This window comes from Cibotium barometz, chromosome 32 (genome assembly GCF_041138505.1).
Source record: "Cibotium barometz isolate CiBa-2024 chromosome 32, ASM4113850v1, whole genome shotgun sequence".
In the NCBI taxonomy this organism is placed as follows: Eukaryota; Viridiplantae; Streptophyta; class Polypodiopsida; order Cyatheales; family Cibotiaceae; genus Cibotium; species Cibotium barometz.
Genome location: NC_141077.1, coordinates 41,412,421 through 41,424,869, shown reverse-complemented (window position 1 = coordinate 41,424,869; position 12,449 = coordinate 41,412,421). Strand labels below are relative to the sequence as shown.

General features: G+C 44.5%; 1 protein-coding gene and 1 long non-coding RNA gene across 2 annotated transcripts in view; one reads left to right on the top strand and one right to left on the bottom strand.

The window, feature by feature from the left end:
* The window catches only part of LOC147620201 (uncharacterized), a 75,565-nt gene extending 64,769 nt beyond the window's left edge, over window positions 1-10,796 (top strand). The window contains exons 16-21 of the mRNA XM_086772399.1: window positions 1,472-1,728; window positions 2,165-2,347; window positions 8,281-8,495; window positions 8,611-8,828; window positions 10,171-10,297; window positions 10,390-10,796. Coding sequence (XP_086628525.1) covers window positions 1,472-1,728; window positions 2,165-2,347; window positions 8,281-8,495; window positions 8,611-8,828; window positions 10,171-10,297; window positions 10,390-10,393 — 1,004 coding nt within the window. The 3' untranslated portion in view covers window positions 10,394-10,796. The remainder of the gene's footprint in view (window positions 1-1,471; window positions 1,729-2,164; window positions 2,348-8,280; window positions 8,496-8,610; window positions 8,829-10,170; window positions 10,298-10,389) is intronic.
* Window positions 1,676-10,712, bottom strand: LOC147620202 (uncharacterized). Its single transcript, XR_015261754.1, has 2 exons — window positions 10,543-10,712; window positions 1,676-1,814 (listed from the first exon to the last, which is right to left on the bottom strand). It is a non-coding gene; the product is annotated as an uncharacterized LOC147620202 (long non-coding RNA).
* Window positions 10,797-12,449: the final 1,653 nt, after the last annotated feature.

Below are 12,449 nucleotides of genomic sequence, written 5' to 3'. Positions count from 1 at the left end.
CATGGCTGCCAGGGCTGCTGGGATTTCTTCGCTCTGGGTGCTTCTGGCCTAACCAGAGAACCTTCCCTAGGAGGTGGCAATCGCTCACCTTGACCAATCCTTTTGTCTTACAGCGGGTGGAGTTTTCTCGGCTTTTGGGCCAGTGTTTCGTCTCTAAACAGATGGGCCACCTTGCTCGTGCTTGCCCTCGACGTCGCTCTTTGACTACCTAGACTGCAGCTGCAGCTCCAGGTGCGGAGCCCCCACCCACTCGCCCACGCCCTCCGCCCCCAGCTGCCCCTTCTACAGACAGCCAGCGTCAACCAGGTGCCGGTGAGAGCTCAGTGGATCCCCAACAGTCAATGGAGCACCAAGACTGGCAGCGAGTCAGCCACTCCTGCCGCCACTGGCCAGGCCATCGCCAGGGCCAGGGTGATGATCGAGGAGGTACTCCTTACAGAAGGAGGACCCTCATGCTGTGGCAATGGTTCACACAGAGAACCGTTTTGACCCATTATCTTCAGAGAGCCGTCCTACGATTCAGACTCATTGGCCCTGATAACCACACATAGCTAGGACCCACATCCTCCCTGCTCTGAGTCGCTCGGATCCCTCCCTCGGGATGCTCCCGCAGAGTCAGCCCAGCAGCAGGTTCCCCACAAGGAGCCCCCCTCCTCTGGCCAGCATTTCCAGAGCTTGGACTCGACAAATCCAAGCCTACGCCCTTGCTTTACCTTGCCCTAGGCTTGGCTATGCATAGCCAAGCCTAGGCCAAAGCAAAGCAAGGGCATAGGCTTGGCTTTGTCAGGTAATCCAGCCTCAAGCACTCGTTGCCCCAGTTGATTTGGCACCTAGGGAGAAGACGGAGGCCTCAGCAGCACACCCCTGCCCCCCTCTTTTTCTCTGCCATTTCACTACCGATTCATTTTGTCGCAGTCTAGTAGAGAGCCTCCGCTCTCAAGATGACACTAGATTGGGAGGTACGTATCGCCACTCAAAGTAGGCCTCTAGTTTGGCTTCCTACTTTTGTACTAGCAATGTAGCCTTCCTTTGAGAGCGGCCAGCCACGGAGGAAGTGCCCTTCTTGTGTTTCATTTTGTATTAGCAATGTAGCGCCTTCCTCCAAGAGTGGCCAGCCATGGAGGAAGCACCCTTGTGTTTCAATTACCGTTGTTTTGCAGTGTTTTTATTTTGCCTTCTGGGCAGGTTTCTTTTCAACTAATTAAAAAAACCCTTTTTGGAATTAAAAAAAGTGGATTTGAAGATGCTGAACATTTGTGCGAATGAGGAAAATCAATATACAGGACCTGCGATAACTACATTTTCATATTTTTTCCTAATCCAGATTTATCACAAGGGTTCATTTCTGAAAGAGGGTGGAATGTCAATGTATGTGATCGTGCTGTTTGACTGTTCTAGAATCATCTTTAGCTTGAAAGTTGCTGCTTTGTTCTCATATTTGAAAGTTGCTGAAGCATGATCCCATTTGCAGGCGTGGTTCTTGTACAAAGTCTGCAGTTAACAGGTTTGTTCCAGTATGGTGTTAGAATGGCTGCAGACACTGAAAACTACTTTACCAGTGTAGAGAGGATACAAAAATATACAACACTACCTGTAGAAGCTCAACCGAGTACCTCACCTGGAGTGATCCCAGATGGATGGCCTGGAAAGGGTGAGATTGAATTTATAAGTTATACAATGGCATACAGAGAAGACCTTGCTCCAGTTCTACAAGATGTTTCATTTAAGGTACTGCTGGCCCAAGTTCATCCACAAATAACTCAAATGCGAGAAACAGAACACTTGTGCTTGAAAGGAACAGTGCCAAATTATTCCTGCAAAAACAAAAAGGACAGATTTATGATTTTTTGAATTAACAAATTCTGAAAGAAAACTACAAACCTTAAAGCAGGTCATATAAAAAATGGTGGGTAGGAAACAACATGATATTTTAGCCTCAAAATAACGCCTTACAAGGATTTAACATAAACCTACACTTTACAATCTGGTATTTACATGATTGTTTGTCCCATATATGGAAGTAAAAGGTACATCAATTCCTTTGATAGTTGACTGTTGTAAGTCAATTGTGTTGAATATGAGCTCCCACTCCTGTACAACCCTGAAATGTGTTTCTCTATTTTTTGCAATGATGGAAGAACGTGATTGATGTTCAATTATATAGGTGGAAGCACAAGAGAAGATAGGAATATTGGGGCGGACAGGGGCTGGCAAGTCAAGCTTGGCATCAGCACTATTTCGCATGGTGGAGAACACTGCATGCAATGGGTGCATTCTTATTGATGGAGTTGACATAAAACTAGTGGGTCTTGATGACTTGCGACAACGTTTGTCTATCGTCCCCCAGGCAAGGCACCTAATCTTCCTTGCTTTTATTCTCTTCAAAAAAGTCACAGTTAAAGCTATGAGGAAATAGAATTGTTATGAGTGTCCTATTGGTTATCAGAGGGGGGGCGAAATGAAATAAAGAAATAGAGATTCAAGGGGTTTATAAAACGAAAGCCAGCATTATAGTGAAAGTTTAAATAGGTTCATTCTGTGAACCCACAAATTTTACCACAAAACTGTCCTGCATGCAGGATCTCATTGCTCAACAAACCCTTTCGTATGTTTCATTTCTAAAAGAGGGGAGCATAAATGATAGAGAACATATTGAATAATCTCTGCGTCATGTCACAGACACTACTAAATTTACTCAACCCCATTACAAATGCCACAATAACAATAACAGCCTCTAAATTTTAGCCCGCAATAATTACTTGCATCCCCTGCCTCCCTTGTAACATCATGAAGATAAAGTACTACCTCAAAAGAGACCACCTCCATACAGCAAGTAATACTGCTGTCAAACCACAAACCAAGAGCCAAAGAATAGTTAGCATTGTCTCTCTATTTTTAGAACTAACTAGTAATGGTCACGTAAGGCACACCAAGCGCAAGTCATACCTTAAACCCTCCTCTTGCCACGGTCAGATCATGTAGGATGGATGAATGTCACACCCCAACAGCTTGTGCCTAATGTACTGCAATGTGTAGGTTCTATGTTGCTTGAACTTCTGCTGTAAACTATCGGCTTCAAAAGTGCTAAGCTTGTTCTAGATGGGTTAGGCTAGATAAGTGGTTAATAGTAGGAAATTATGTTAATTGCATTTAAGCTTGTTGTAGATGGATTAGGCCAGATTAGTGATCAATAGTAGGAAATTACGTTAATCACATTTAAGCAGATGTGTACATCGCAGTCTCGCATTATTGATGTGCATTGTTATGCCATTAGGATAATGAATACTGTACGTTGTAGGCTCATATTTGATGTGTATTTTGTTATTATGCCATGAGTATAGTGGATTAGGCTCACATCTGCAGGAAGTCACTCTCCTCTAGGCATAATTGAGAGAGTTTTGTTGCAAGATGCGTGTCTCCAAGCAAGTCCACATAATCTGATGTCTCCAAGCGCACCTCTTTCAGGCTTCCCCTCTTTGCATTCTGGCCACCCCCACCCCCTTCGCTGGCTGTGCTGACCTGTGGGTGCTGCTCGCCATTGCTCCCGCCCTCCCTCAACCTGCTGGTCCATCCCTCCTACCCCAGACGTCTCTGCCTCCCTTTCGCCCTCTCCTTCCCCCACCCTGGATGTGCTGCCGCCTCCTCCGCCCCTTCCGCTTCTCCTCTGCCAGCTGGCTTCAGTGTTTTTCTATGTTCAAATTGGACTCAGTGGTTCTGTTGTGAGCGAGTCGGCTCAAAATGAAATTCGTGTCTAGAATGGTAGACACATGTACAGGCACTTGTTGAACACTCCAATTTGCATTGAGGGGGAGTGTTAAGATTGGCAATGCCAAAATTGATGGGGTGAGAGATGAGTTGATCAAATTGATTGGAGAGATTTTATGCACACACCCAAGTTTACATTGAGGAGGGGTGTTGAAATGTGCAATGTAAAATGAATGGGTTATTTGGTTGAGTGTGTGAACGCACCCTAGAGGTGCAAGATATTGCGGCAAGATAAGAATGCCACATGTAATATTGAATGGTGTATGAGTGTTGACCAAAAGAGTGGAAAAGATGTTGCCACATGGATGATGACATGTAAAGTGGGATAAGGCTAGAAAGCCTATATCATTGTATGATTCATCGTGAATGCATGAAACAGAATTGAGTGTTGAGTGTGCAATCTCTCTCTCTCTCTCTCTCTTATGGAGTTCTTAGTGTGGTATAATCCATCTTAATTATGTTACTTAATCTATGTCTATCACCATGATCAATCCCATTTTAGGATTGTTTAACACGGAGGCGCCTACCTCGCTTCTACGACCTCTCCATTCTAGATAGCCCCATGGCGGAGATATTTGATCTGAGGAGAGGGCAACACTTCAATTGATCAGCATACATGGATCTACTTGATATACATTTTTCAGTATTTTCTACTTAGTATTATCTAGGAGTGTTACTTACAGTTCTTATAATTGTAAGATAGTCAGTTTATTGTACTTTTTCAGTTTCATTTGGTTGTTCTCTTTGATGAGACACCAACTTCAGATGTACTCTCAGTTTTGGTCTCATAGGTCATCATTCTCCTGGGGGACTTCAATGCCACGACCGCCCATAACCAGAGAGTATTTTATGATACCTCAGAGGAGATGTTGAGGGAGCTTGATGTTAGGGATATGGGCCTATCTAGACTCTCACAGGATGAGGAACATACAGTGTATGGGCGGTATTTGATAGACATGGGGACTGCACATGGATTGGCCATCCTGAATGGCCTACAGAGATTCCCGACACCGGGCGGTTTCACTAGCTTTCCACATCGGCATGGTGCTAGTACAGTGGACTATGTTATGGATCAGCCCAGTCTCATTCCCTCTTTTCAGGATTTTATGGTAGGCACTAGGCCGGTTGGAATAGAAGTGGATCATGCTATCTTGTCCTTCACTCTCACATTTCAGTTCAGCACCGCTCCATTGGGACAGGTCTCCACACACTCGTTATACCTTTACGAGGGAGACTGACACCGTGTACACGGATGAGATATACAGACGCTTATGTGCCGAGGAGCCGGGACGGCCATTAGATGAGCTCACTCAGATATTGATAGAGACGCTTCATGCTGCAACATCAGAGGCATATCCCCATAATCAGCCTACACGGAGACGATCTGGGAACATGCCCCACAACAGCTGGTATGATGAGGAGTGCAGAGAGATGAGGATCAGATTACAAAGAGAGGTGCTCATGGGTGTTACCACTCACAGACAGTCACGGATTACCTTCCGGCACCTAGTGCGACGAAAGAAGAGTGCTTATCTTGCTCAGTTAGAGAGGGATTTGTATCAGTTATTTATGAGTCAGGACTTAGGCAAGGCATGGAGACTATTCCATGAGCATTCACCATCACCAGCCATTACCTCCACAGAGATTTGGGGTGAGTATGCAGCATCCCTGTAACAGCACCAGGACAGCCACCCCTGCCAGACCCATCGAAGCCATGCCCAGAGACATGTGCTTTCTTTACTGCTGAGATGGTAAGGAAAGCTATTGACAGGATGAGGACTGGGAGAGCATATGATCATGATGGTTTGGTAGCAGAGCACTTTATTCATGCCAAAGGTATGCTTGCAGAGCTTATTGCTATGATGTTTAACCGAGCCATGTGTGAGGGTTTTCCTGAGATTTGGAATATGTCTACGATTGTGCCTATCTTCAAGTCAGGGGATCCCATGCTTCCTGGGAATTATCGTACCGTCATGATTGGTCACACATTGGCTAGATTATATGCATCTATTCTTGAGCAGGAGTTGAGTAGATGGGCAGAGAGAGAGGGCATACGTGCATCAGGGCAGGCAGGGTTCAGGAGAGGTTTCTCCACTCTTGACCATATCTTGACACTCAGAGCTATTATTGAGAAGGGCAGATTATATGGCAGGAGGATTTATTGTTGCTTTGTGGATTTCCGCAAAGCTTTTGACAACAGTACCGAGAGCCAGACTGATGCGCAGACTACAGGAGATGGGAGTGCCCACAGAGCTGATTTGGGGAATCATGGCTTTATACAGGACAGTTGTGGGGCAGGTACGTACTACTCAGGGTATATCTGAGATGGTTCACTCCACTATTGGGGTGAAACAGGGCTGCCCCCTTTCTCCCACCTTATTTGGGATGTATGTGGATGAGGTTTCGGACTATGTAGAGCGGGAGGGTGACAGAGGAGCACAGCTAGCAGGGACATGGATTCCGCTGTTTTATTGTATGCTGATGATATTGTGCTGATCTCATATTCTCCAGAGGGGATGCAGCGTTATTTGGATGCATTGCACACGTTTGCAGAGGACAGTGGATTGTCTGTTAACCTTGGTAAAACGAAGGTGATGGTGTTTAACACCACAGCACAGTGGGTTAGGAGGTCAGTACCCACCTTTACATATGGTTAGGAGACAGTGGAGTATACAAATGCATATACTTACCTTGGTGTGGTTTTTAGTGGCCCACTATTTTCCTTGAGGAGAGCAGCGGAGACCAGATTGACCAGAGCTTATGCAGCATTGGGGAGACTAGAGAGGATGTGTTCGCAGGTTTAGTTTCAAGAACCTCGAACAAAGCTCTGGCTTTTTGACACTTTGGTCACTTCAGCCATGCTGTATGGAGTGGAGATATGGGGACCCTCAGTGGATCACCACAGCCGAGCTGGTAGCACTAATGGATGGAGATGTATGGAGAGGCCCTTGGTTTCTATGATTTCCCGGATGATTAGGGCCAAGGCCTCCGTACCACATGATATTATCCGCGCAGAGATGGCTGCCCCCCCATTGGTAGTAGAGGCACTCACTCGATCAGTCTCCTTTATACATAGCACTTGGGCTCTCCCTAGAGACAGATATTCTCGCTTAGCCCTGGAGTCTTCATGACAGTTGGGATCACAGGGAGACGGATCATGTTGGTATGCACAGATGACAGCTTGGTTCCAACTCCATGGCTTTAGTATGGACAAGCTACCTCCATTTCAGTACTCCCTGGATGCACCCTCCCTCTCTCTCACACGGGCAGAGATTACCAGACTTATCAGGCAGGACTTGACTCAGCTGGACACTAGGAGAACATGGATACAGCCGACACACGAGCTTGGTACGAAGATGGCTTTCTATAGAGATTATCTTCTCCAGCTCACGGAGGATGGGTTTGTGATTAGACCCAGCTACATGGATACTCATCTTTCTCATGGGGTACGGTGTGCTATTGGTCAGATGCGCACATCCTCACACTAGCTAGAGATTGAGACTGGCAGATTCAAAGGAGTACCAGCTGAGGCCAGGATTTGTCAGCTGTGCCAGATGGAGCCAAAGACAGAGTTACATTACAAATGTCACTGTCCAGTATATTATGAGATACGAGGCCGTTTTCACTGCCTGTTCAGAGAGGGTTTCGGACGACTTTCTAGAGTCATGAGATACCAGGATCAGAGATGCCTCGGATTATACTTGTTGGAGCTGCGTAGACATAGAGAGGGTCTCTTGAGAGGGAGGGGATCAGAGAGGGAGAGACACCTACAGAGGCAAATTACAAACTTCTTTCGACCAAAGATTGAGCAGTCAAGCCAGCAGGCATTGCAGCTAGCCCCAGAGTATAGCCGCACCAGAGGTACACTGATTGATCGGGCTATAGAGCTGGGGCGGTCCATGCGCCCCAAGATGAGAGGCCCATCTCGACACCGGCGGAGACTACAACAGAGGATCAGGACCATACTAGCACGGCATGGGAGACGTCCAGTCAGAGTACTCACCATGGAGGACATTGAGGATATCCGCCATCGACCGATGAGAGACATCTTTGGATAGTGATGTATATGATGCTTACCTTTGTTGCTGGAGTTTTCCTCCCAGATGTTATCCATTAGGAGCTCCTAGTACCTTACTTTTCCTCATAGTTGTTTCAGTTTCAGTTAGTTGTTTAGTTGTTTTTAGCTTTTCTTACACAGACATTGTGTCAGATCCACCAATTGTTGTAACCTTTTTGGTCTCATAGGTCATTTTGGCCTTCTGAAGACGTTAATATATCATTTCATTTCTCTTTCTCTCTCTCTCTCTCTCTCTCTCTCTCTCTCATTTTTTTCTGCCCCTATTTTCTGCACATTAGGGTTAAGCCTAACCCAACAATAACCTGAATATTAAAACGATAGGATAATTGTTTTTACGCAATAAAAAAGTAATATTGAATTCTGGTTTAGTGATGTGATGCATTGATCTTGAAGTCTATGATGAACTGGTGGCAATCAATGTTGCTTTGAAATTACAGGATCCTGTGCTTTTCAAAGAAACTTTAAGGGTGAACCTGGATCCTTTCGAACGGCATACAGACAGTGAAATATATGAGGCCTTGGCTAGGGTGCAACTAACAAAGAAGATTCAAAGTCTTGGCAAAGGCCTCTATGCTGTCATCACAAACAATGGGGACAACTTTAGTGTTGGTGAATGCCAGCTTTTATGCTTAGCACGAGCCCTTCTACGGAGGTAACATAGCATAAAAATAAAATTCATTTCTTCCATGCATCCTTATCTTGTTTTGCTCAAATAGCTTACGATGGAACATGGAATGAACCTCATCCTCTTTACTGATGTTTTGCAGATCTAGAATAGTTGTGATGGATGAAGCAACTGCAGCAGTTGATGAAGAAACTGATGAATTGATTCAGGCAGTCCTAAAGACCGAGTTTAAAGAGTGCACAGTTCTTACTATTGCCCACAGAATCAACACTGTCATTTATTGTGATAGACTCTTGGTTTTGGCACATGCGGGGCACATTTCGGAGTTTGACTCTCCAGCAAATCTTTTACGACATGCAGGTAAAAAGGCAATCTCAACACGATTTCTAATTTTTAGGATTTAGAATAGCGTACTACAACAAGAATATGTTAGTTCTCCAAGGTGCAGAAAAACCGCTGACATTTTCACAACAGATTGAAATTACTCATAATACCCCTTTTTTTTTTCCAGAAAATAGACTTCTATAAGTAAGATAGAATCGTACAAAAGGGAGACCTCAGACCAAAAATGTAGGGAGATCTCAGCCAATCTGGGGCATTATGCCGCCATAAGAGTCCTGTAGAGGTCGTGGAAAAGAATATGCCACGGTCCCATTGTCTCATAAAAGAGTTGCGCTTTGATTGCGCAGCTCTAGAAGATCCTTGTATACAGGCCCTGGTGGCCATTAGAATGTGAACTGTGTCACTCCATATGCTGCAGATACATTGGGTATCATAAATCTGAGTTCCCTCAATGGCTCTGAACATCTGGCCTTCCAAATATGCCATGCCACAATACTAGAAATAATCTCCCAGACAGTGTCAATATGCTATGGAGGTGATGTATATCCTGACCGGAGGGTACTGTGCCCCCACGGGCTACTACTGGTAGGATCAGTTATTGGACCGGAATAATCAGTCAAGGCATCACAGTCTGGACTGGCACGGGGGTTTCCATCCAGAATGGCTATTGTAATAGCACTGCTCAGTGGCATGATTGGTCAGATTACAGATGGCACAATAACGAGTTGCTGTGCAGTCTTCCTTCAAATGAATAGGTTTGGAACATTTCCCTCGAGTCGCCCTCCAGATCCGGATGTTCCCCAACTGCCCCCAGTAATATCCTGTAGTAGGCATCTCCGTGCTATGCCCCCACAGACAAGAATAGCCAGGGCCCGATCCCTTACCCTCAAAGAGAAGCTGCATCAATAAGAAACTTTCAGCCATTTTGCACCATGAGGTGCTCAACCTCATCTCTGAAGAGAGTGTAGTCTGCCTATGTGTTGCATCATTTTTATGTTCTTGTTTGGAATGGCAAATTTAACCTTTAATCGATGTTCGCCATCAAATTGCCTTGTGGAACTAATTTTCTATTGTACATGATTTATTACTTGTGATATGGGCAATTCCAAAGAAGCACGGTATTGTTGAGATCTCCCTACCTTTTGGTTTGAGATCTCCCTTTGTGTGATTTCTATATTACTTAATAGAAGTCTCTTTTCTGAAAAAGAAGGACAAAGGTCACTGCCATAGCAACAGCAGTTATGAGCATTTTCTTCAAGTATTATTCCCGGATAGAACTTCTTGCGAGTGTTTCTTTCAGACATCGTTCTCTTTATTTTTGATCTGTGAGGATTAATATTCTTTTCTCTCTCTGGTGCAGAAGAATCTTTTGAGGAGGGAGATCATCTTTTTGCAAATATGGTGGCCAATACTGGCCAGGAGACTGCTCAAATCCTCATGAAAGCTGCCGAGGCTGCCGAGAGAGCAAGAAGGGGAAATTCTGAGCAGTAAGTAGATGAGAAGCCAGAGTCGAGTTTCTAGCTTCAATTTCAAGAAACTAGTGCAATGGGCTCACTGCAAGCATGGGCCACTGTCACAGGTGATTGAAACAAGAGAGCAAGGTATAGGTCATGAGCACTGCCACCACTTGTGTCATGGTGGTGATCTTTAAAACAAAGAGAAATCGATAATGAACTGAACATCACAGAATTACAGTTGGGGGCATATTAATCTATTGGAAGAAAAGGTCTACCTCCGAGAGCGGCCAGCCAGCCTTGGAGGAAGCGCCCCTGTGTTGGCTGTTGCAGTGCTTTGTATTTTGCCTGCTAGGCAGCTTTCTTGCATCTTCCAACAATGTAATATGTACTTGCAAGTGATGGAAACTGTCAGCACTCTCTTCTCCCTACTCTGTTTGTCCGTCATGGTTGTCGGTCGCAGATTTTCCGCTGCAGTCTGTAAATTGCAACAGACAAACCTTTATTTATTTGATCTATTGTGAGCTGTCCATTCCGATGGTTGCTGATGTGTCGTGCATTGAGCTTTCCACTGGCCGTTACTCCCGACGACCATGACAGACAGAATGGTCATGGGATGACCATTCTGCATAACAGGGCTCCCGGCTAGTGCTAGTCGCCCTGACCTACAGAATGGTCATCTCCATGACCATTCTATACTCCACGGTCTCGAGTCTTGGGAAAATAAATCCCAACCATCAAATCAGCAAGCTTTGTTTTTAAAGAACTAGTTGAGAACCAGTGTTTCGCACGTCTTTTGAGGCTTCCAAAATCAAATGCCTCCTCCTCCTTTTTTCGAACCTCCAAATTTTTTGCCACATGGCAGCTTTGTGAAACTCTTCCTTAAGATAATAGGATATTGACACATCAGCAGTGGGAATTTTACTCGAAAGAAAGCAAACGAGGTGATGACACATAAGCAGTGAGAATGTTAAAAAATAGAAGGCCAATAAAACCTTGACACATCAGCACATGGAATATTAAAAATAGAGAACTAATAAAAATTTGCCACATCAACAAAGAGAATTTTGAAAAATTGTTCCACTACCCAAGACCATGATGGTTGGGAAAGTCAATGGGTTTGGCCTTTCCCTAGGAAAATGGGTCATTGGCTAGCGCCAGCTCCCCATTTTTCTCTAGGGAAAGGCCATGGGGAGGCCTTTCCCTACACAATGTCAAACTGACAACAACTAAGTGTAATTTTAGGTGTTTGTAGGACCAGGCTAGCATTGATTTGAATGTTCCATGTCTCCTATTGATATCTTAGCCTCATGCAAGATTGTACAGGAGATCAATTGAAGGTATACACATGGGGAAAATGAAATGTAAGCTAGGTACAAATATTGTGCACTGCGTAAAGTGTCAATGCATAGACTAAATCTCATTCTCCTCTTTGAATGCATAATTCTCTACAAATTCTATGATTGAGATAACCTCTAATGGTGGCGTCTATGGTAGTCTCCTGAGCACTCCCACCATCAATCCTCCTCAGGTAAGGTGACTTCTACATGCTAGTCATGTTTTTGTTGCTATTTTTGGCAAGCAACCCACTGAATGGTTTTCTACATATTTTCTGTCATGTTTTAGTCTGCAATTTTAGGTATGCACACAATTCAGAAGCAACCCATGGTGGTGAAGCACATCATCCAAGAATTTAAGAATACAGTCCTTGAATTGGTGTGCTTCCATCAAGCGACATAATTGTGCATGATGAAAAACTTCAGCTTGGTCTTCAAGAATTGTAGAAATGGCCACTACTACATCTTCTTATTCAGGAGATCTTTTCTCTTTTGGTCTTCCACCTCCACATATTCAAAAACTTTCACAATAATATTCTTTCCTTACTTGTTGACCTCCAAAGGGAAGCATTCCAACTTCTTTACACCATAGTTTATGCATTTTCCTACCAGACACTTCTTATCATGGAAAGTTGTGTCCTCTTTCTTTGGGCAAATTATTGACTCCCACAACTGCATGACACCTTTGAAAGTATGGCCTGAGGCTAAACAACCTATGCTTGAATCACCAATGCTACAAACCTTGCATTTGCAATGACATCCTGCTACATGGATGCCAAAGCCATGAGAGCGCATGTGGTTCAATGCATCTTTCAAAAAGGAAATTTGGACATGGTATTCACATCAAC